The following is a 24,593-nucleotide window of genomic DNA, read 5'->3' as shown; positions in this document are numbered from 1 at the left end:
GGTATAATGGCAAAATTTTGGATGTGGAGGGCTACAGGGGTGGCATCTGTGGAAGCTGCCAGGAGCTTCCATCATGTCAAACACAGCCAATGCCAGCCAGCTCCAAGAGGGACCCACCACAGGTGAAGGTTGAGTCCATCCATTGTGGTGGTAGTACCTTTGGGATAGCAGATATGGGTGTAAAAAAACTCTGTGCAGTGCCAGTAGCAGGCAGAAGATAGGAGTGAGAATGTGTTACCATTAATATGGGAGCCATATGTTAGCAGTAGTGAGAATATGTGTAACAGCTCTGCAGACACCAAGGGCAGTGCAGAAGGAGGGGGAGGAGGTGTTCCAGGTGTTGGAGCAGATTCCTTTGAAGCCCTGGTGAGGCAGCTGTGTCCTTGCAGCCCATGGAGGTCCATGGTGGAGCAGAGATCCACCCGCAGCCATGGAAGACCCCATGCTGGAGTATGTAGATGGCTGAAGGAGGAAGGAGGCTGTGACCTCACTGGAGACCCATGTTGTAGCAGGCGCCTGGCAGGACCTGTGGTGCTGTGGAGAGAGGAGCCCACTCTGGAGCAGGTTTGCTGACAGGACTTGTGCCCTGGTGAAGGACTCATGCTGGAGCAGCCTGTGCCTGAAGGACTGTGCCCTGGGGACAGGGACCCATGCAGTCCATGAAGAACTGCAGCCCTTGGAAGGGCTCAGGCTGGAGAAGCCTGTGGGGTGTTGTCTCCTGGGGGTGGGACCTGTGCTGGGGCAGGGCAAGAATGTGGGCAGTCCTTCTCTGAGAAAGAAGGAGCAGCAGAAACAACGTGTGGTGACCTGACTTCACCCCCCATTTCCAGTCCCTCTGCACCACTGTGGGAAGGAGGTAGAGAAAATGAGAGTAAAGTTAAGCCTGGGAAGAAGGGAGGGATTGGGGAAGGTGTTTGATGATTTGATTTTATTTTCTCAATTTATTGATTTATTTCCCTGTTCCGATTTGATTGGCAATAAATTACATTAATTTCCTCAAGTGGAGATTGTTTTGTCCATGATGGTTAATTGGTGAGGGATCTCCCCCTATCCATATCTTGATCCTGGAGCTTTTTCTCCCCTGTGCTGTTAAGGAGGTCAAATGGCTTTGGTGTGCATCTGGCATGCAGTCAGTGTCAGTCCCCCCCACAGAGACCTGGCTTTGGAACAAAATATACTAATTTGAGGGGAAAGAGGATTGTAATTTTGTGTAAAACTTATGCCTTCAGAAGTCTTTTTGTTCATTTTAATGACAGCATTGTTCTGTCTCAGAATCAGTGACAAGAGATGGTTTGGGGTAATGTTTTATTACCTGATAGCCTCTCCATTTTTGAGAAGCATAAGTAATTACAAATAAGACATCAGAACACATGCTGAAACTAGGCCAGTGGCAGAATTAAAATCATTTAGAGGTGTTCTTTACCAAGGGGGGAAGTGGACATGACCCTGGCAAGGAAATGCTGTCTCCGGTCTGGGAGGGTCACTGTCCGTTGCACCTGAGGAGAGTAAACATGCCAGATGACTTGGGCAACATTTGTTTCCTCCCTTGGGGTCTGTTTTATTTAAGCCATCAAAATAGAAATCTTTATTTAGCTTATAGAAAGCACAGTCTCTTTCTTGGTTTTCAGGATTCAGAGAATTGGCACAGTTACTAGAGCACTGTAGTCAGATACCCTGGTCTGCCATAATTTAGTGACTCCATTCTCTTCAGTTTGGAGGCTGTGCTTTTGCTGACTGTACCAGCCACATCAGAATTGTGTTAAATTTAAACATAATTCCTCATGTGCCTGTGAGATGACCGACAAAGAAGGATGTAGTAATCTAATGCTCTGCTGCCAGTCAACAAGCTCTGCAGTGTGAGTTTTGCATACTGATATTTCTAATTAGGGCTTTATCTTCCGGAGTAGTGTTTCATTGAGTATGGTGAGCTCTTAAAAGTATTCTCTGGTGCTTAAGTACAGTAATCTTGCAAAAAGATGAGCAGTAAAACCTGTGTTATAGGAATGCTTGCTGAATAGCAATAACTGTTTTTTTAAAAAATCCTTTCTGTTAAGGTTTAAACGTACAGCAGCATGCCTGTGGTTTAGTAATTATGGAATTTAATTTTTTTTTTTTGCCAAGTAGAAATAGGTTTGACTTTTTATTTCTTTTAGCAGACTATCCTTAAGATAGTTCACAAGTTGCTTGTTCAAAGTACAGACAGAAACAGTATAAGTTAGAAAGATGATTGGTAATAAATATGCCCGGAGATCAGATGACTGGCATGGACACTGAGAATTTTAAGGCATCCTCTCAAGTCAAGGTTTTTAAACAGATAGCTGTCTTGGCATATTATATGGAAAATTATTTTAAGAAATTATTTATTTGTACATTGATTTGTCTAAAGATTTTATGAATTCCTGGCTGAATGAATATGTAATGGAAAAGAAATGCAAAAAAGCCACTGATCTTAATTATGAATACAGGGTACAGAATCTTAGCTCCACTGATTTCATTTGTACGTTTTTGTCTGCTAATTACTGCTATGAGCAAAGTTTTCCCCTCAGTTACACCAAAGCATTCTTCATTGATTTAAGTTATGCGTAAATATTGTGATTGAAAATACCTTTGTGGCAGAACACTTCCCTGGTTTCTGTTACATTTTCTTAACTTCAGCTGCCTTTGAACTATAGTAATTGGTGCTTTCTCAAGCTTTGTCTTTGTTTCTACTCTAATACTATTGCAGATGTTGCATAAACTGTTCAGTTTGCAGGAGCACTGTCATCTCTGTCAGGTAAATGCTTCTCTGACCAGTATCCAGCGTAAGGGGACTTGTGTGATGTTTCTCCAAGTGGAACCTGGTGGTTGCTTGTTGTACTCTGTCTCCTGCATCTGCTGAAGCTCCCAGGACTCATGGGTGTTGCCCAGCCTGGCTGATGTTTCTGACATAAGGTATTTCTTTTAAAATGCTTGCTACTGTGGGCAGCAAATGCCAGAAACTTCTAGATCCTTGGAGAAGGCTTTTGCGTGACTGATGCTGGAATCAACCTTCCCTTTCTTTCCCAGATTGCAAGGAGCAGGTCTGTCCCTGGGCCAGCTATTTATCCTTCAGACAATGAGGATGATCTATTTGTCTGTGCTGAAATTAGATCAGGATGTGTGGATTTCTGTAAGCTTCTGATGTTACCCCAATTAAATTTAAGTTTTGGTTTTTTTGGGTTTTTTTTTTTTTTTTTCCTTTCTATTTTTAAACAGTACTGAAAAAACAGAGTGACCAGGGAAGAGTTGAGCACACTGGTTACACGTGTCATCCAAACCATTAGTGCTGGCAGTGCTCCTGGTCTGTCACGTGTGCCAGATGTGACATCTTTCAACAAAATTTAAATGCGTGGTGAAAGATTATGGGCATGGTTTCACATCACTTTGGACTGCTCCAAAATTAATGTTTTAAAAGCTGTTAACAGCAACTGTTTAAGGGTGTCAGTCCATCTTCTTCAAGCTATTACAACATGCCACCTCCTCATCTCTGGCATTCTTCTGGCACCCTGTCCAGTCTGATCAATTTGAGGACCCAGCTGAAAACGAATCCCTCAAAGAAGATGCATCTTTGTAACCCTGTCTCTGGGATGAGGAGGTGGAGCCCATCTAAAGGCCAAGTGCTGCTGAAAAGGACAGTTGGCTTAAATCACTGCAGGTGTAAAACTGTACAGTTACTATCACTCTGCTGGCTGTGGAACAGCAGCTCTGACTTTTACTTTCTGCAGCTGAATGTACATAAAATGCTTGTGAGCACTGCCTGTTCAGACATGGAGTTTAACATGTTTAGTCTGGGACTGTGTTCTTATTTAAGTTCTGCCTGCATGAAATTAAAGACTCTTCCAGTTCTTGTTTTTGCATATTTCCAATTTATACTGAGCTTAATTATAATACTAAATTTCACTGTTGCTTTTAACTGTGGGAATAAGTTAATTTTAAATTGAGTTAGCTGGTTTTACAGGCATGTAAAGTGTGTGCCTGTGTCCAATCACATGCATACTTATACATATGTATAGACATATACACACACTCTTATCTCTGACAGGAAGTCTTGCAGCTGTTAGTTGTTCCTCAGTAGCTCTGAGAATAACCAGCTTCCCAGGTGGGTAAACTGGAGTTATAAAATGGGAGTCACTGTTCTTGCCATTTGTGACTTCAGCAGAGATTGTAGATGCTTACTTCACATACTACTTTCTAGCCACTTCTAGCACCATTTAGGTTTTGAAGCGTCTGATGGAGAATTTTCATGTTTTTGACTTTCAGGTTGTTCCATTTCAGCTGTCTGTGTTCCGCCATGGTGTGTGACTGGTCAGTGATTTTGTTTCCTAGAGCTGTAATTCTGCACTCAAACACTAACAAGTTCCATTTGGAAGTGACCTGTGAGGAAAATTATTTTTGAACACAAGGAGTTTTGAATTTTATTTTTCCATTGTGGCACAGACCTCAGTCTAGGTTCAGTCCCTAAATTTCCTTTGATTTACTGGAGGCTTCCTCAAGGCCTTTATCAGCATTTCAGTTCAATTTGTTCTATCATATGCTTTGCTTCTTGTTGTAGAGCACCTTCTTTTTGATTTTATAATACCTTACATCTTTTGTCACAGTTTAGCCAGAGAGGATCACTACACAGACAGCCCCAGAACTGTCCTGTCCAAGCCAGCTTCTAGTCTTTGTCAGTGCTCATTTTGGAAGCTATCTGTCTCTCTTCAAGAGGTTACATTTTTTTGTTGTACTGATTAACTTAACTGTTTTGAGTAAATTTGACCACCTGTGGCTACTGCTGACCCTACATTCCTGCAGTACCTCCAAGCAAAATGCTAAACATAGCTGGCATTCTTGAAATGCTAGGACAAAGCACTGCAGTGCACATCCAGAACAGTCTTTGGGGGGTAAAAACCCTACTTTTTATTCTGTCTTAAAATCAATTTGGGCACACTGTGTTGAGATGAGATTCCTCTCACTGTGGTTATATTTGACTCCCCTTGGTTTCTTACTGACAAGGATGGTCTGCATAAATTGGAAGAAATTCAGTGTAATTCTCTGGAATTGAGGCCTTAGATAAAACAGAGAGATGACAGGAGGTTTTAATTCATAGCCAGAAATGATAGGGATCTAAGTGAGCTAGAGCAGGGCAATATTATTAGTTAGGAATTATTAGGGAATTTGATTACTTCCTTTTGGAGCATCTGGCAGCAGCTGCTTAATTCAGGTCTGCTCTGAGATGGCATTCCTGTCTTTTAATGAAAGTGTTCTAGCAATGTGCAGGCTATTTTACTGAAGAGTCTGCAATATTGAAGTGAATTCTTAATTTCTGTGGGTTGACTTTCTAGTATTGACATGATGCATAAATATAATCATTTGGCTGCTTAATTAAGTGTGTGAGATGTCCTGAAGGAAAATTTCCTTTCAATTCAAGAGGAAATTAATTTAAAACCTTGTTGATTGAATACAGACATAGATGCTTCTCATGTGTTTTGTAAATGAACTTATTTTTAAAAATAAACAGAAACATGACACTTGTTAATAAAAATGTAGGTCTTAAAACCTTAGGAGTGGAGATCTTGGAAAGAACATAAATGAACATATTTTGGGCAAAGCAATACAGGTAATAATTGTTCTGCAGTATTACTGTTGCTCTTCTATTAAATAAACCTCTTTTAAAGTGGTTGTCTTTTGGAAAAGCTTCCTAATCAATACTGGATTCTTATTTTTTTTTATTTTATGGCTAAATGCCACATCAGACTTGTGAGCATGCATAGTAGCTCTTGGAGGTGTCATCATGCCTGAGCAGAAGTTGTTACTGAGAAATGCCTTTTTTTTTAAATTATTTTTTTTTTAGGTAGAATTGCTGATTGCAGTCTTAGGGCATGTGGTTGTTTGGATCTGGTGTTTGTCTGCAATTGTTGGAAAAAATGTTTTCAAATAAATTATGAGTATGCTTGCATGTTTCAGGGTAGAATGCAAGCTATTCCTCAGCTTAGAGGAATAAAGTCTTGAAGCCAATGTGATGGTAAAGTAAAACTTGGTATAGCTTTTGGTAAAGGCATAGTTAATGCTGTTCTGCAGTTTGGGTCATACTGGGAAAAATGGGAATTCATTGGTCCATGCAGGATGCAAATGTAGGATACAGGACCTGCTTCTCTGGCATGTGAGTACCAAATTTCTTGTCATGTGACAGCCATTCTTTGAGTTTTTTCTTTGAGTTGTGGTTCTCTAGACCTTTCTGTACCTGATAAGTTTGTATCTTCTATCTTCCCAATTTCTCTTCCCTGGAAAAAGAATTTTTTCCTGTTGTTTCTAGAATAGTTAATTATCACTTTCTCAGGAGAAACTGCAGGATCTCTTCTATCAGAGGCCTCAAGTTGGTTAAAAAAAAAAAAAGACAGTAAAACCAGTAGAAGTAAATGTATTAGATAGGAGCTTTGGCCTCATAGGAGTTTTTAAGACAGTAGGAAAAATGTGAGCGTGTTTTTTGAAGATGATTGGAAAATTAATCTCATTCTTTTCATCAGGTGATTGCACCATTAATAGGGCTCCCTATCAGAGGTAGTGAATTGGGAAAATATTGCATAGCACTAGAACTGTAGTGTTGAGTGAAAAAACAACTGATAAAATATTTTTACTTCCTAGATAGTGAGTCAGCTCACCAGCAATGATGATTAATAAAGGAAAAAGCTAACCAAACGTTTTTTCTCTTAACCACCAGTTCTTGTGAGCAAGAAATAAATCCAAGTACTATCCAACGCTGTGTTGTTGAAAAAAACCAAACAAACCGAACAAAAAACCAACCCAAAAGCCCCCAAACCCCAACAGTTGTTATATTTGAGGTGATGGAGATAGAATTAAGGCAGAAACACTATTATAAGTAGCTATCAAACCTGTTCTATTAAGTATGTATGCAATGGTCTGTTCCCAACATTTCAAAGGCTTGCTTAAGGTCTTCTGGTGCAGGGCAAAAAAGTGCTGTAATATTTTTTAAAATTTTGTCCCACAGGAAACGAGAGTGACAGAGAAGTTGTAAGGAAGATGAGATGATCCCTTTTTACAACTGAGCACATATAGGCAAAAAAGTTTTGAATATGTTGCCCTGGTCTGCAGAATCAGTATGATTTCTGTTAGTACATGTTGTTGAAGGTAGAAATTCTGTCTTTTAGCTAGCTTTGAAGCTGAAATTATGAGGTCTTGTAACAGCATCATTACAGTTGATTATGACTGAAACTGGAGAGATACATGAGCCTTTACTCTGTCTCTTTTTTCTTTTTAGTGCAGTCATTTTAGGCATGCAGTCTAATGCCTGGGCATTATGAATGCAGTGTGCTCTCTTGCTGCATCAGCTTTCCTATGCAGATTTTCTTGGGCATATGAAAATAATATAAAAGAAATAGCATGCAACAACACAGATGTGAGACAGAGATGTCCCCTTCCAATGGCATATTAAATCTGCATATTAAATCTGCAGTGGATGCCCAGGCCAAGGCAAAAGCTGTGTGAAGGCCAGGTGTGCTGGCAGAGTGCCTGACTAAGCGGGACACTGAAAGGCAGAGTGTGCCAAGAGAAGCCAAGCTGGCACTGCCAAGTGCCTTGTGTCATGATATCTGTTATCTCTGTGCCTTGCCCTGGTGTGGTGGATCTCGAGGATGCTCTAAGATGGAACGCTTTGTTGTGTGCAGCATAATCTGTGGAAAGTACTGAAGAACATCAAGAGCAGTTGTGGAGAATTATACAGTAGAAATAGTATTCAGAATAGGAATTAGTAACTTATGTGACTTACTGGGAGAATTTGTACCTAAAGCATATGTGATAATGCCTTATTAAAGAGGTGACTTGCAAATTCAGATTTTCTTTCAGCTTTGCAGTGTGCATTTAATAGCCTGTCTTCATTCAGGCAGAGTTATAAGTGAAGGCTGAGTGTGGCTCTGTATTAATTTATCTTAGTTTAGCTAATGCTTTGAGAAATTATTGTCTTAGTGGTGAGAAAGTACATCTCTTGGGAAGTGTCAACAAAGGACTGCCTTTTCAGGGAAACTGTTCCTGGTTTGTGGAGCTCTTGAGCTGAGCAGATGATGTAATATTTTAATGTGATCTTGTGAGAGGGTGCATTGCATTTCTGTGTCCCTATTTCTTCTGTAACTACTTGTCCTGGTCTGCTGGGTTTGACTTGTTAATGTACATGCAGAACCTGAGGTGGAGAGAGAATTACCCAAGAGCATGCTTGCGCCTTGGAGGGGGAAGGATGACTTAAGTTAAAATGCTGCCTCCATATCCCATGGGTATGTGATGTGGTAGAGTGACTGGATCTCCTGCATTATTCATTGCCTCTAGCTTCTACTGTGCTGTGGGTGTTTATCACATGAATAGTTGTGCTGTGGGTTGCTACAGAAGAGGTGTGTGTGTGACCTGAATACTTATCACCCACAGGTCTGTAAGTGACAGATAAAACCTGGTCTCAAGTATGGTGTGTCTGCTCAGAAGTCACAGAGATGGTTTTCTCCCTAGCCAGCTTATGGAAGAGCATCATTCTAACCCTCATGGTTGGTCTCTGTCACATATATTGGCTTTCAATTCCTTCTTCAAAATATGATGCCTGTGTGAAAGTTATTCCTAAAATATATTCGAAAATTGTTCAGCTAGTTGTGCTGCACCCCCTTGTGCTAAGAATAAGATTTTTTTGAGAGAAATTCCAGACTGCTTTGTTTTCAAATATTGATGCAAGTTTTTATTTCCACTTTTAAGGTTTTTAAAATTCTTTTTAACTCAGCTGCTTAAGTGTTTTCAAAGCATACTTGTTTTGCTGCTGAAGTGCTGTCATCAAATTGTGTGTTGGGCTTTTGTGAGCTCTAAAATTTGGGTCAGGGCAGATGAGGAAACAGAAAATATGGCTTGATTGCTGGGGGGGAAACATGCTGCAGTGGTACTTGATTGAAGAGTTGCTGTTGAATGATAACGTACCCGCGTTGATCGTGCTGTGCTTTTGGCATAACATCCCAGAGACTGTCAGCCTCAGCCCAGATGTTTGCTCAGACAGTTCTGTACTAGCAGGTTCTTGTTGTGAGTCATGATTGCAGTGATACTGAAATCTGGAGAGGAGTGGACTTAAGGACAGGAAGAGGGATAGAAGGCTCCATTGTGCTGCTGGGATGATGCTCAGCGCATTGCAAACCTGCTTCAGGCAGGGGCCTGAAGTGCTGGAGCTGTTCTGGATGTTTCTGAGCTGTCCCTATTCCAGTGGCTTTTGCACATGGGATGTATGTGCGCTGAGACCTCACATCAGAGCAGCACATGTCTCTCTGGAACAGCTCCTTGCCCTGGCTGTCGGCTTCACCCTTAGGAAGGTGAATTACTCACCAGTGAAAATACCAATTCTCTCAGGCTGTAAGTGTAGGGTATTCCCATGAAAGTTTTTAATGGTGAAGGTAATATGATTTGTGTGTAACTATAGTGGCAGAACACAAGTCAAAGTGGGCTTTGTGGAGTGCATAATACGACGGGACCATGTGAGCTGAAGCCTATGCTGTGCACTGGGAGATGTCAGCCAAGGCTGAAGATTATTTCTACTTCAGTGTCAGCCAGTGCTTTGCTTTCTTCTGCTTTGGTGTCTGTGCAGCACAGTTCAGCAAAAAGACTTGAGAAAAGCAGCAAGATTTTCTCAATAAGACTTGAGAAGAGCAGTAAGTCATGCAGCCAGAGGACTGAAGTAATACCCTGGTGTTTGGGAGCAATCACTGGCAATGTGAAGGTCTGCATAAGTGTTTTGAGGGCAATGGTGAGGAGGATTTGCTGAAACGAAAATACAGTTTTGGGCCAGAGTGGCATAAATGTTGTCGTCCCACCTACATGTGCCACTTTCTGATCAAAACCTTAAAAGAAGAACAAAAACTACATTTCAATATCTGCTTTGGGTATTTTTGAATAAAAGAATCACTAAAAATGAAGGGAGGAGACCTGAGTATCCTTCATAAATATTGAGACTTTCCCTCCTCTCAGTCTCCTCTGCAGTGACCTCTGCAGTCTTCATTGTGGGGAGCAGGGAGCAAAGGACACCTGCCCATGTCCCAGGAGGACCTGAGGTCTCCACCTGCCCTTTCCAGGAGGGTGTCCAGAATATGCTTTTTAACCTGGGAGGGGAGGAGAGGGACCCTCCTTCCAATAGTGGAAAACCAAATCTCTTCAGTTTCATTTGACTTGTCAGGGTTCATGAATAAAACAGTGCCATGTGCATTTCTGTGTTTTATCCACTAGTTGTGAAATAAATGCTTCTTCCTGCCCTTCAAAAATTTGGGAAGGTAAAACCATCTAAGTGATGCCATTTTCCTTTTGGCCCCCTAGGGCAGTAAGTGAATTAATGTGTTTGGTGCTTCTTTCTGTGGATTCTGCAAAAACAGCTGCCAAAGAAGATAGGATGTAGAAAAAGGCAAATGCTGAAAGTGTCAGGGAATTCTTGGGGTGTGACAGCAGCCTTCTCCACCCCATCTTCAATGAGTTTTTTAGCCATCATTATATTATATGAGTCCCCCATGATTGTCAGGCTGTTTTGTTGAGGTTTGTTTGTCTTTGTACTATTTCCAGATTAAGACCCCTGGAAGCCTCATAAAAAATGAAGCTCTTCTTTTCTCCTTTTGGGAACAAACCCCAGCAGCCCAGGTGCTTGGGGTGGTTGCGTGAGGCTTACTGGGAGGCTGTCTGATGGACTGAAGTTAGACACTCTTAATGTGCTTTCTAGAAGGAAAGAGAAAAATATATCTCTGAAATAGACGGCCATGCTGTACTTATTAATTATTGATGTTACATTGGATGACTTCTTTCTTCTATTAAGAGATTGGAAGAAGAGGTGAATTTTAATGGAGGGGTATGTAGGATCCTGGGATTGCTGTTTAAAAGACAATTTAAGGCAGAGCTCCCAGTCTGATAACGTGAATGTGGCATGTCTGCATGTCTGCATGCCCAGAGGAAGCTGCAGTATGAAAACTGTCACCAGTTTTGTTCTGATACAGTTCACTCAGCTCTGTATGATGAATTCTGTACATATGTAATAACCTGAATCTCACACGAGTTCATAACTGTGCTTCCAGTCTAAAAGTGCAGGAGTTGTGAAGTCTGTAGTTATTTTCCCCAGAGCAACTGGATTCCTACTGACTTTTGCACCTTTTCATCCTGCCCAACAAACAGGATTGCAGTCCAATATCAATATATAGCTATTACTGTAATGGATACAGGAGGAGTGCTCCAGAGTGATAGAATTCTTAGAATTTGTATTCCCTGATTCAAGTAGATGGATTTATTTTCATATAGAATGAGCTTTCAGTGTGAAGAAGTGGAAGACTATCTGCTGCTCTCCCTGGACAGATATGCCACCCCCAGGTTCAGTGTGGCTGCTCTTTTCTGCTGCCCGTCTGAGAAGCAGTTGCCTATTGGGTAGGGGAAAACAGTTGATTAATATATTTGATTTTTTATGTCAGTTTTTAGATGTAAGTGGATTTAAATCAGAGTTCCTCATTCAATGTCAACAGAAACATCTGAAGATCTTGCTGGTTATCTGCAGGTTATTTTATTATATAAGGACAAAAAGAAAAATACAATGCTATTGCTGAGCACTGTTTATCTAGTGTGTGTGCTTCAGGGGAAAGAGTTTCTAAAGTATAGAACTGATTTTGGTACTGAATGGCTCCAGCTGAAATTTGGTGTTTGGAAAGGAAAGCTGTAAAACCAGCTACTTTCTTAGCTGTTAGCAGGAACCCACCAGGCACAAGCTGCAGTGGGGAAGAAGGAAAAAGCTGCAGTGATTCCTAGGTTGGGAAATTCCTGCTAAACCTCAAGAAAGTAGATTTGGCTTGAGTTTAAATGTTACAAATCCATGGGCAGTCTATCAGATAGAAGTCTGTCTCTGTTTTGAGACATGTGCAAAAGTATGTGTTGCTCTAGCTTCTCAGGAAGAGCAATAACTCTCAATTTTTTCCATGCTGTTTGGCTTTTTCTGTTTGGTTTTATTGTTTCTAGCTGAAATTCTGTAATGTGCTCAAGATCAGGTTTCACACTGGCTTCTGTGACATCACTTCTTTCTTAGGCTAGGTGAAGACAGGATTACAAGTCTGGGTCCTATGGAAATCCAAGTACCCAGAAATCCCATTTCTAATATATGTAGCTATCACCCCATTTTTACAAAAGAAGAAAATAAGGACAATTTAACTTTTTTTAACATGTACCTACTATTACCTCAAACAGCCAGTTGTTTATTTCAGTAATGGTAATGTTATTTTACTCTTTTGTCATCTGTGAGCATTAAGCATTTGCTAATGACTTCTCTACTAATGGTATCAGTGCCTGCATGCTATTGCCTTTCAATTTGCTGCTTTTAATAAAGCCCTAAATGAGTTACTGCTGCTTGCATAGGTCTGGGAGGCTGAGCTAGCTCCACTGTTGACTATCCAAGCCTTTCTTGAAATATGAAGATTTATAAACAGGATGAAAAAAGATTCCTCTCTTCATTTTCAAGTCTGCCAATTTTCAAGGCAGGCAATGTGGTAAAAATGTGGGTGGAGAAGTGAACATTTTCAGCAGGATTCAGAGGAAAGGAAAAACACTCAGGGTGGTGGATTCTCAGCTGGGAAATAGAAAATGTTGGGTGTGTGGCAGCACAGTTTCAGGAATTTATGCCATCAGTGTTATGATCCTATTTGGTCAGAGGTCAAATATCTGTTAATGAAACTTTGTTTTGCAATTTTCTATCTGCTGTTTTGTTGAAGAGGCTGGTGATTCCTACCTTTGAGACCTGTATTTTGTGTTTCAGGCTTTCCTCTGATCTCAGAACTGGCAGCTGACCTTATCTTAGTTTGTGTCAAAAAACTGTCTCCTTCCAGGAGTAAAAAGATTTTGAGTTTGAAATTATTTTATTATCTTGGAGCTTATTGAATTGATTACTGTTTCAGTTGCAGTTACTCCAGGTGTGGTTAAGAAAAGTTTGATATATAAGATGAAAACAATTATAAAAATGGCAATGCCATGACAGACAAATGCATCTTTTTTACTATGTTGGGAAGAAATAATTTTAAATTATTTGGAAAAGCTGGCATGTGTGCTCAGCCTGTGAAGATGTTTGGGGTCTCAGCACTTGACCCAGAAAGTTTTGTTTATATAAACCCATGTATCTCAGCAGGAACTTGCTGCTTTCTTGGCTTTCCTGGTAGGAAGGTTTTAATAACACGTGTGTTTTCTTTCTCTCCCTCTTTTCTTTCCTCTCTCTTGAATACTGAAATCTGGTCATCTGATACAGAAGTGCACAAACATGCTAAATTTGGTTAGAATATTAGTTTAATGAGCATTGGTATGTTTTCTTCCTGAAAAACTTTTTTTAAAGTAAAATTTATTATTAAAAATAAAGTATGTTTTCTTGATTTTTTTAAACTTTGTATTTTAAAATTACTTTTTATCTAGCTTTAAAAAGTTCTATTTCCAAATTTCAAAGGACAAATATATTTTTAGCAAGTATTTAGCTCTTGTAAATCGTCTGTTTTGTCTCAGCTTTCTAGGATTTATAGTTCTTGGATTTCTGTAAGAACAAAGAAAAATATAAACCTGTCTTTAAAATGGAATATAATTTGGCTTGATTTAGCCTGGCTTTTGCTTTAATAAAGAAAAAATATTATATAAGCTCTACAGCTGATGAGATTTGTATCTTTGGTCTTGCATATTTATTTTCTTCACATGGGGGAACAAACAGAAAGTTGAACACCACCCTGAATCCTAGAACATGGTTTGACTGACAGATATGTTGCTGCTGCTGGAGCATCTTTTGATGGGAGGATAACCTCATTGTGTGAGGTTTTATATATATTTTGGTATATTTGTGGCATTTGGTACTGAAAAATACATGTATATTTTTCAATACTAAATGCCACAGCATTAATGTAACCACTTGCCAGGGTGAAATGACTGTGATGCAGTGTACTGACATTGCAAAAATAAATCATATACTTGATGTCTACTGAATGCAAGCATAATTGAAAACATGGTTCTTTATGAATTTATTGTTTACTGAGCATTTCTTGCTGCTTTTTCATAACTTGGGCTCATGCTTGTCATCTGGATTCATTTTCTTCATGATATTCAGTGTTTGTGCAGGGGAAAACTGCAGCTCTGTGTTGCAGTGTGGAGAGAGAGAGAGAGAATTTAAAGTGTGCTTTGCAGTGTGTCTCTTACATACCTGAGCTGCCATAGTCTGGCAGCAGGTAGTGACACCTGCTAGGTTTGGGAAGATCCCTGCACTGTGAAGCAGGGATCCTCTGTTCTGCTTTTAGTTCTCCTGTGTGCACATTGTAGGGCATGGATGGCTTTAAGGATGTAAACTGAAGGTGGCTGCTTGGGTTACTCAGTCATTGGTCAGTGCTCCTCTGATTCCCAGGGTCCTGCTGCTGCTTCTGGTATCCTGCATCTCTGCAAGATCAGTAGTTTGCATTGATCCCTCTTGACTCCTCATAAATTAAAATATGTGATTTGGTTTTGTTTTGCAGCTTGCCTGATTTCTGCAGTGACCGGAGTGGGTGCTGGTGCTCCAGAACTTGGTGCTCTTGTACAGGCTTTCCACAAGGAGCGGGGAAGAGTGAGTAACCTGCTCCATGTCTGGGGATCCTCTAGGGTGGGGGCACTCTTTCTGAACCTTTCATGTCTCACATCTTAAACACTGAAGTTTCAGCACAGAGACTGGAGGTACCTGTATTTCTATGCAGCACGTGCATTGTTTATCATGATATTATGAACAGTGGCAGTCCAGTTCTTCCAGTACTCCAGCAAGAGTTCTTGGTGTATCCATTTTTGCAGATTAGCTGTACTGTAACACCTCATGTGGGAAAAAGCTGTACTGAGCAGAGGTGTTTCACAGTAATGCTATCTGTTAATGCAGACACCTGTGCTGGATATCAGTGTTCTGTGCAGCCTCCTGTGATGTATCCACATGGTTCTCTGTGGGTCTGGAGTGGGAGGGAGGCCCACAGCCAGAGCTTTGTGACTCCAGCTGAGGCTGCGTGTGTGGAGAGGTTATCTGCTGTCATGCTCCTCAGCAGCACCTGATGTCATGGCTTTCCCTTCCTTCTCACATGAATTTACCAGGCTGGGGATGTATTTCCCAGTACCTTGCAAGCCAGCAGGGTTTCTTGTCTTCTCAAATAAGGCATGTGAGAAGTCTGCAACTGTCTGCCCACAAAGCAAGTGCTGTTAGCTGGATGACTTGGGCTAAGCATGTCTCTTGGTCTGTGCTGTACAAGTAGTTGTACTAACAGAGCCTTGTGGAGAGACTGCACTGTTTGCTGATAGAGGCAGGAAGTTTTTTCCATCACTATTGCCTTTCCAAGTTCCTGAAATGCAGTAGCACTCTTTTGGGCTTTTGCTGATGTGATCCTTACAAGGGTGTTACTTAGCACATCCTAATGGATTGAGGTGACCTGGCAGAGCTTCCAGCTGTATGCCAGCCTTGTCAGCCACTGAGCAAATCTTACACATGCCTTAAGTTCTTACTGTACCTGTGGGATGCACAGCTGCAAACTCTTACCTTGTAGGTTTCCTCTTTAGCTGGTTAGTTAATATGCAGAGAGAAGATAAATGCTAGTACCTAGACATTGATTTAGAAAATGGTTTTTCATGGTGCATGTTACTTTTCCTAGAGAATTTTCTTACTTCTCACTCAGAAGAATTTCAGAGGTCTTTATGATTTTTTGATTGTTTTGTTTTTCTGCCCCTACATAAAGCTACACTCTGGTGACATATTTCTTGTTAAATTAGTCTTTGTGCAAAGAGAATGATGGGACTCCAGCCATCAAGGGCTAGTGTCATGCTTGTATGTAGTTATGTAAGATGGGAATGTTTTAGCCAGTCCAGTAAAGACATCTTTTAAGGGCTTCTGGAAGGGTTCAGAGTTAGTCATGGTCTTCATGGTTTTCATGAATGTTAATCAAGCAGACTCATAGTCTGTAATACAGAGGAGGCTGGGCTAAAGGTGCAACTTGTCTTCCCAGGTTGTTATTTAGTCTCCATGCCTACTGGACAGACCCTCAACTCTTACATGGGAATGGGGCAGTATTCTTCTAAAACATTAATAACTTGCAGTTGCCATGCAAGTTATTAATCAGCACCAGCTATCACGAAGTTCCTGTTATGTTATCATCTCTTAAAATCACAGAACTGTAGAATGATTAGGACTGGAAAAAATACCTGCTTGTTTGTGGAAGATTTATGTTATTCACAAAATCAGGCTAATTTTCTGGTGCTTGATTTTGTTAGTAATAGGTTGAGAAGGAAACCCTGGGGGAACTTCTTCACTTGCAGCAGGCAAAGCCTGTGTTTCTGCTCCCAGTGCTGCCATCATTCATCATTGCTTTTGCCACTGGTAACAGAAGATGTAGTACTGGGTAGCGTAGGACATGATTCATCCTTTTGCACTACCTTAGTATATGGTGTTTTCAAAAAGAAATAAATTTCTTGCTATATTGGTAGCAGCTGCTCTTGCAAACCAAGGATTCAGCTCTTGCCTTGTGTGGGAGAAGAGGGTGTTGTGGAGAAGAGAGACCTAAAAATAAACAATTAAATCATAGCTGGTTGATTGTCTTGAAGTGGTATTGTCCCCATACTCATCTTATTTGTCAAAAAATGGAAAAAGACACCATGAGGTAGAAGTATTTTAGAAAGTATTAAATAAATTGCTTTTTAAATGGGATTGTACAATATTTAATGTGATTATTTATGGCTAAGTTAGGATTATGAAGTGTGAGCAACAACATGAAACTATTCTGATTATTCTCACAGATGTTTAAATATTTAATTTTTTTTTCTTAAGAATAACTTCTCCCATCAAGAAATGCAGAACTTTTATGTAATAACTGCACATAGTCCATAGAACCATATATCAACATGTGAATCAGTTAACAATTTTTTTTTTTGGATGCTGAGAATCCTTTTCAATGCATTGTCCCCAGGCAAACACAGCACTTTGCATCTCAGCTTAGGAAAAGTTTATGCTGTTTTTTGGCAGTTGTCAATACAATATGGGTTGTGAAGGAAGAAGGCACCCAGGAAATGTGCTTTATGTTATTCTAAATGACTGTCATCCTTAGCTTTGCAGAAAGGACCACAGAACCCTAATAAGAGTCTGTCTCATTACTAGTCTTCTATTTATGTAAGAGATTTGGGTGATTGACATTAGGATAAAACTGGATTCACATGCATGTTTCTGTCATTTAACATCCAGAAAGGCTGTCCATATCTCAGTATGCTACACATGGGTTTCAAATACTTTTTCACATAAGTAAAGCTACAAATGCTGCATAATATGCTTTGTTTGTCTCTTGTATTTGGAGGGCTTTCTAGTATCCATGGCAGTTGGAAACAGTTTTGGCTTGAAGTCCCAGTCTTCAAGCAGTAGGTGGGTTCTGCTGTGCTTTTGAAAGGGTAGAACACAGAGAGTTTAGATTAGATCATTAAGATGCAAATGGACAAAATGGATAAACTGGGAAATTTTGTCTTGAGTAATAATACAAAGTCATTCTCTTACTTTTCAGTATTTAATGAAGGACACTAGCAGAATCTAGAAGGTGGTAGGTTTGAGTTTTGGTTTTCTGTCTGGACAGTTGACAAAATTTTGGGATTTGGCAGATAGATCAGTTTGGAGAGAGAAGTTGTAGAGCTGGTAAATGCAGAAATTACAGCATTTTTCTGGAGAATCTGGTTTTGCTTTGTCTCAGCTTCCAATTTTTGCATCCGTTCTTGAATGGGTGGTAGCAGTGCTGTGTTGATTCCTACAAGATACAAGGAAGATGAAAGTGGAGAGTAGTGGTAAAATGCTACAACAAAAAACCTAGCTGTGCTTGGAAAGCTGTCACAGAAAGCAAGAGCACAGTGACATCTCTAACTTCAGAAGAAATAAGTACCTTCTCATTTAGAAATACTGTTTTTAACAAACAGTCATCTTTGAAAAATACTTTTCACGGATCTTGGTGTAAATGAGGTTCAGAATATATGTCTGAAATATTGCCCTCTTGGTTCAGGCTTTATAGGGAGAGCTGTGTTACCCAGCTTTGTGATGACTGCTTTGATTGTGTAAAGCCTTTGCACTCCCACAGCTCCTTAGCTTGCCAGGCTTCCTTCTGGCACACAGCCCAACCTGCTGCAGCCCCAGGGGCTCAGAGCGCTGCAGTTCTTCTTTTTAATGGGCAACATTACCTCTAACTTAACAAATCCTTACCAATGAGCAAGTAAAAATTGAGATCACTAACTGATACCAGTTCAGATAGCTGCACTGAGTGAATGAGGTTGACTGTATTTTTAACAAACTTGCAAGTGCTACAGACAGTGCTTTCCTTTGTGTTAAAATATATACGTAGTTATGCACAGAATGTCCTGATGTTTTCTGTTACTCTTTGGTGGACAAAATCTGCGCTAACATAATGTAAAATAAATATAAAAAAGCATGTGTGCTTTACTGAGAAAATATGTATTGTCTGTGCAGGGGCCTATGGTCAGGGGACCATGAATGTTTTGAATTCAGCTTGCTCTATGTGATTTGGTTGCAGAAGTACTGGAAGGCTAAATTTCAGAAAAAACATGCTTTTGATGAGTTAGGGTCTGTATTATAAAGCTGTAAACAGTAGAAAATTAGTTCAAGTGATTAGCTGTGATTATATCCTCCAGAACAGAGTGGGAAATAATAGCATCCATCCCCACATGGTGTATGGGAGCCTCTGCTAAACAGGTGGGTGGCACAGTACCTGGAAAGGATGACCAAGAAAAAGAAAAGCCCTCAAGAAGGACTTCTCAGTTATGGAGAAGAGGGAAAGCATCCAAATCAAAGCTTGTTAGGGGAGGAGTTAGAAGCACAAAGGCAGCCAGAAAGTATACAGGACAGAGAAATGCAAGCAAGAATGTCTGCATGCAGCAAGAATTTCACTACTGAGAATTTGTTGGAAGGAGAAATGGTGGAGTTGCCAGACTTTTTGGGCAGGACAGGACTTTCCAGATATCTGAGCATGTCAGGTCCAAGTGTGGTAAAACCACAGAAACTGCAGCAGGGCTGGAGTGCAGGCAGGACATCCTCTTGTCTGTGGGACTGTTCTTGTCTTTCCAGTTCCCGGAAAACTTTAATCCTGCGCCAGCAAGCAGAGGTCATGGGGGAGGGAGCTGTTTGGAAAGCAGGGTGGCTCTGCCTCTCAGCAAAGGCAGGTGCAGGGGACAGCATAACCTCCTTGGTGTGAGCACTGCCAGACAAAACTGGAAGGATGGATAAGGACTCTGAGGTAAATGAAGACTTGGGAAGAAATGTTCCTGAAGTGAAAACACCTATTTTAAAATGAACCTCTTTAAAATACCTATTATAAAATGAAGATACCAGTTTTTAAAACTGTTGGTAGTTATTAGATGAAACTAATGGTTAGGAATTGTTGATTACCTCCGAAAACGTCAAACATGAGGCATTGTGACTTGAGAGATCCATGTCCAGTAGCTGTTCCTAGTACAGAAAATGAAAGTGCTGTCTCTGTAGGTGTCTCCAGAAATCAGCAGCACAACTTCCTAATGGCCTGGCTGGCACTTTGCTTACTTGTTTGAATTGTGTTTTGCTACTGTTGTCCAACAGCTAACCCTGCCAGTCACTTCTTTGAATGCAGGCAAATTGAAAAACAATAAATTTGCATTATATATGCAAATATGTACACAAAAACTGTGTGTATATTGAATTGTGATTTCTTAAAATGAGCCATCCACCAGTCTTACAGACTGATTTTTAAATTTCACCCCACCCCCAGATTAGTCTCTTTCAGTGTCTGAACCCTTTGCTGTAATGGATCTGTTTTGTATAGGACCCGTGGCCTGTGTGTGCTTTTAAAACAATGCACAACATTCCTCTTACCCATTCCTTAGCAGACCTATTTCCTGGTATTCAAAGACTTGGAAGGTAGGATTGTGCTGTTTGTCAGAATATCACACAGAGAGTGCTGGAGTGTGATTTCTTGAGTAGCTGTCCCCTGAGAAACATCGTGCAATAACCTTTTCTTTCCCCACACTGTGTGCAGCTGTTCCCTGCAAGCGTTGAGTGATGTAGTCAGTCACACCTGGATGACTTCTGTAGCTAATTTGCAGTCATCTCCATTTTTCATATGCTTTTTCTTGGGTATGTGAGGGTTGGTTGTACAATTGTATGAGATTATGGCAGCCAATATGAATGTACCTATATTTATGTTTGAACACAAATGTATTTATAGCAAATGTTGCTTCTGGAGAGCCAGGGAAGGGCAAGGAGTCAGCTGACCTCATAAGCAGCAGCATGTGTAAAAAAATGAATTTGGGTGAAACACAACCTAGCTTTAATCGCCATTAATAGTATGAAGATTGGACTATGAAAATTTTTTTTCTGAAACAAAAGGGAATTCAAGTAAACTGGATTCTGTGTGCCAGCTGTATAGACAGAACTCTTGCTTTGACTCACTCATTGGAAAAAAAAAAAAAAAGTAATAAAGACTACCAGACTTTAATTTGTCTTTTGGGGTTTTTTTCTTAGTATCAAAACATGAATACAAATAAAATGATACTTCTATGTAGCAGCCTTAAAACCTGAGAAATGTGAAAGAGTTGTAAGAAAAGCTCTGTAAAGAAAATGGCTTAGGAAGATGGCAGTCTCAGTTGAGAGTCATGGCATCTTTCCAAGATGTGTGTCTTCATTATGTGTGCTGATGAGTAGCTGGTAGCTCTGTCACCACAGCTCCTGAAAGGGACTTGGCCTGAGGTGAAGTGCTTTCAGGTGCTCCCTGGGTAGCAGGTATGAGTGCTGGTGCTCAGGGTTTGTTTCCATGGTTCTCTGTAGCTGCTGCAGCGTGGGGATAGCCAGCTGAAAGGAATCAGGGAAGATTATCACGAAGGGACCAAAAAAAAACAACTTTAGGCAGAGCTATATCAAATTTTTTCTTGCAGAGAAGCCATGAGGTTATATGTCTATTTGTGTCTATGTAGTTTTAAATTCAACTATAAAGATGGAAAAATCACCTTAAAACATTTTAAGCAATTTTGCAGTATAATAATAAGCAAAAAACCACAGAAAGCTGTTCAGAAACAAATGTGAACCAACAGGTTAAAAACTAATATGAAGACTTGATCTGACTTATCAGGTACATTCAGGTTTTACTCAGGTTTATGTGGAGTTGTAGATATCTAAGTTGTGTACAGTTAAAAATAAAACCAAGTCCAAACCTCTACATGCATGATATGGGGGCAGCATTTGAGAACTCCTTCCATTTTGTTTATCAGTCTCATGGATGTATATATGGAAAATATGGGCTTCTTTTCAGATGCTTTAGCTATGGGGTTTGGGTACCAACAGAGTTATTCACATTCCTGTAAGAGTTCCCTGAGCTTGCTGAAGAGCAGAAATTCCCCTGAGGTTCACCTCTGTGAGTGAATGTTTTGAAAGAAAGGGGAGGTTGCTTTGGCTAGTCTGAACCACAAAAGATGGCTCTTAAGGAAAAACAAAACTAAACTCAACAAGAACTAACAAACAACAGCACAGAAAAACCCCAAAACAAACCTCAGCAGCATCTTCATTTGTCTTGATCTGTATATGTCCTTGCTGGTACATACATCCCAATATCACAATTCTTTTGTGGAGCAGTTTAACTTCAGTTGCTGTCTGACACCTGCTTCTTAATTGGCTTTGGATAGTTAGCTTTAATCCACCTTGTAAATCTTTGAAGTTCACATTTTATGCAGTAACTGATGAAACCTCTGCTATAATGAGAATCTATCTTTATGTTGTCTTTTCCACTGAGGTTTATGGAGTTTTTAAATGTGATATTTAAAAATGGTCATACCTTTGGGTCCTGACCTCTACAAAGAGTGGTTTGCTCCCAGAGTGGGCACACTACCTTAGGAAGACCATACTGTACTTTATTTCAGCTGTTTGAGAGCATGATTGTAAGGTTTGGGAGTCTTAATTTTTATTTGTTAGGATTTTTTCTTATGGTATGGTGCAGAAGGCCCCCTTTAATACTGTGGTGCTAGGTACAGAAGGAATAGCCCGTCTTACCTGTAGACATTTGATTTAATTTAGTGAGGTTGCTTTGGGAAAGTGTATACCTTTTAGAAAGACAGCAATGCATTTATGAAAAATGAATAATCTTGCAGCTCTTTACATACTGATCAAACTCTTTCACAAGCAATGGAAAAGAATGGTAAATACTGTCTTCTTGTTACAGTCTGTTTTCCCCTCAGTAATTTTCTTTTCTAATCCTTGCACAGCTAAAGACTGTTCTGTTTGTATTTTGTTATGAATTTCGTCCATTTAGGGTGAGGAGAGACCTAATTTTTTTCAACTAATAAATATGTATTTTTAGTTTTATTCCTATAGAACAGGAAGGGGCAAGCAGCTATCTGCAGGTTTGTTCCTTGCACAACTTTACAATGAGTTGAGCTAGTAGGCTACCAAAAAAAACTTGTAAAGGTCTGTTTGACCCATGGCAAGGAGTTGTCCCATATTGTCCTGCAAAAGAAATGCAGGGATTTTTGAATGACTGTTAATTTTACTGCATACTACTCACTTAACAGCCAGAATTCTTTTAGTGGCAAGACAGTACTGTCTCATTGATTCACTGAACTTTCCCCATTGAGGGGAACTGAACAGGACATGCTTTGTCAGCACTGATTTGGAAAATAATGGAGATCCTTACCTGTTGTTTGGACTGTCAGGTGTGCAGCCTTATAGGTGTCTATTTCAGGAGTAATCTACAAAGGCTGTGTAGCAATGTTATGCAATTGCATTTAAAGTCATTTTCAGCTCAGGCTGCCATGGTCCTATTCTTTCCACTTGCTCTCACTAGCTACCAATACTTGTGCAACCACCATCAGCCATTTCAGGAGCCTAATCTGACTGAAAATACTCTGTATATGAAGTTTTCAGCTGTGTTAGCTCCCAGACCAGCTCACCAGAGAATTGCATGGATGCCAGTATATATAAAAGGCTTATTTAATTCAGGAATAAGCTAGCATTGTGTTCAGTAAGGGAACAGACATACCTGAAGATCTGGGGAGATCTGCCAGTTTAAGTGCAGTGCTATTTTGTCTATGTCCTGATATTTGTCTTTATTTCCTGCATAGAACAAGCTTGTGCTTGTAGCTGCAGCCTGAGACATTAAAAATCCTTAATGAATAAGGAAAAACACTCTTCAGAATTTGCTACTTTTCCTGGTATTTCCAGCAAGGGAGTAAATAAAATAAGATGGAATTTATCTTAACAAATGATGTGGTTAACATTCAATATATATTGATAGACACTGGGGAATAAGAAGGCTATTCAGGTAAACTAAGAAAAAGATAAAGCTGAAAAACAACTGAAAATCATATTTTGGTACAAAATCCTGCACCACAGAAAAAAACAATGGGACTTGGTTTTAGACTAAAACATTTTATGCTAGTGATTTAACAGCTTCAGTAGCACTTCAGTTAAGACTTTGGATTTGTTATTCCAAACTGATCATAAGATGTGCCATGCAATTTTTTGTTTGCTTAGGGTTTTGATGGTGCAAGAAAATTGATACATGAGTCAATAGCCTGCATTCCTGTGAAAATACTGCTGGATAGAACAGAACAGAACTAAGCAGTCAATGTTATGTAGCAAGGATAAGTTTTGCTTCTGTAGTAAACAGTTCATAAATGACTGCTTAATGATTGCTTCACAAAATTTAAGACAAACATTGTTTTTAAATCTCACCTATTGGCTGTTCCTATTAAAAGCCAAAAGCAAGCTCTTTCTTGCAGTGTTTGTTGCTCTCTGTCATAGACCAAAAGAAGCTACTGTATGACCTGAGATTTCTTTGTGTCTCAAAATTTATGTGAGCTTATTAATGGAGGCCAACCACCAATAATAAATTTGTGCTGCATGTATAGCACAACAGTTCATCTCCTCTGACATCATGACTGAATAATTTATAGATGTAGTTATCCTGGAATTTGTAGGGATCATTAGCATTTTAATGAAAAAGATACAGCTGTTGTACTAAATCTTCACTTTTTTTTTTTCTTCTCCCTCAGTAAGAACTTCGATCTGCACTTTGGGAGCAGCTGCCAGCGTGTGGGAATGTGCTGACTGGCACTATGGGCAGGCGGTACCCAGGGGCTCACTATCGGCCAAGCAGCTCATGTATGTATGCAATCAGTCTAATTTATTTGTTGCTTTATTACTTTGAAGGTTGCTAAGCCTATAAATTTTGAAATAGTATTTATAAAGAATGCTGACTTATTCTAATCGATGCCAGCCCTTCTGTTTGTGTACCCAAGTGGTAAGTATGTTGATTTATGTTTAAACTGCAAAGGGATTTTCTAGAACTTTAAAAAGTGGCTTGCTATTTGACTTGACCAGATCTACTGCAGTGTGCTGTGTTTTGTGCTGTGGTTTGTGTTCAGGGTCTCCAGCTTCGCTTATTATAGTGTTCTAAGGTTAGCTGCTATTCCTCTTCCCATCTATCTCAAGCTTTTAACACCAGCTACCTTCAAATTAACAAGCTACTTGAGCTCAACCTAAAGTGTTACTGTACGCTGTAGCTTCAATTGCTTACAACTGCAGC

General features: G+C 40.0%; 1 protein-coding gene across 11 annotated transcripts in view; it reads left to right on the top strand.

Annotated features, from left to right (window-relative positions):
- The window catches only part of APBB2 (amyloid beta precursor protein binding family B member 2), a 166,510-nt gene that overhangs the window by 40,173 nt on the left and 101,744 nt on the right, over positions 1–24,593 (top strand). For all 11 annotated transcript variants that reach the window (XM_041479423.1, XM_041479496.1, XM_041479736.1 and 8 more), the window contains 2 exons: positions 14,517–14,605; positions 24,061–24,169. In XM_041479423.1, coding sequence (XP_041335357.1) covers positions 24,124–24,169 — 46 coding nt within the window. In that variant the 5' untranslated portion in view covers positions 14,517–14,605; positions 24,061–24,123. The remainder of the gene's footprint in view (positions 1–14,516; positions 14,606–24,060; positions 24,170–24,593) is intronic.

This window comes from Pyrgilauda ruficollis, unplaced genomic scaffold (assembly GCF_017590135.1).
Source record: "Pyrgilauda ruficollis isolate IOZ18807 unplaced genomic scaffold, ASM1759013v1 scaffold1, whole genome shotgun sequence".
Classification (NCBI taxonomy): Eukaryota; Metazoa; Chordata; class Aves; order Passeriformes; family Passeridae; genus Pyrgilauda; species Pyrgilauda ruficollis.
This window is presented reverse-complemented; position numbering and strand designations above follow the sequence as displayed.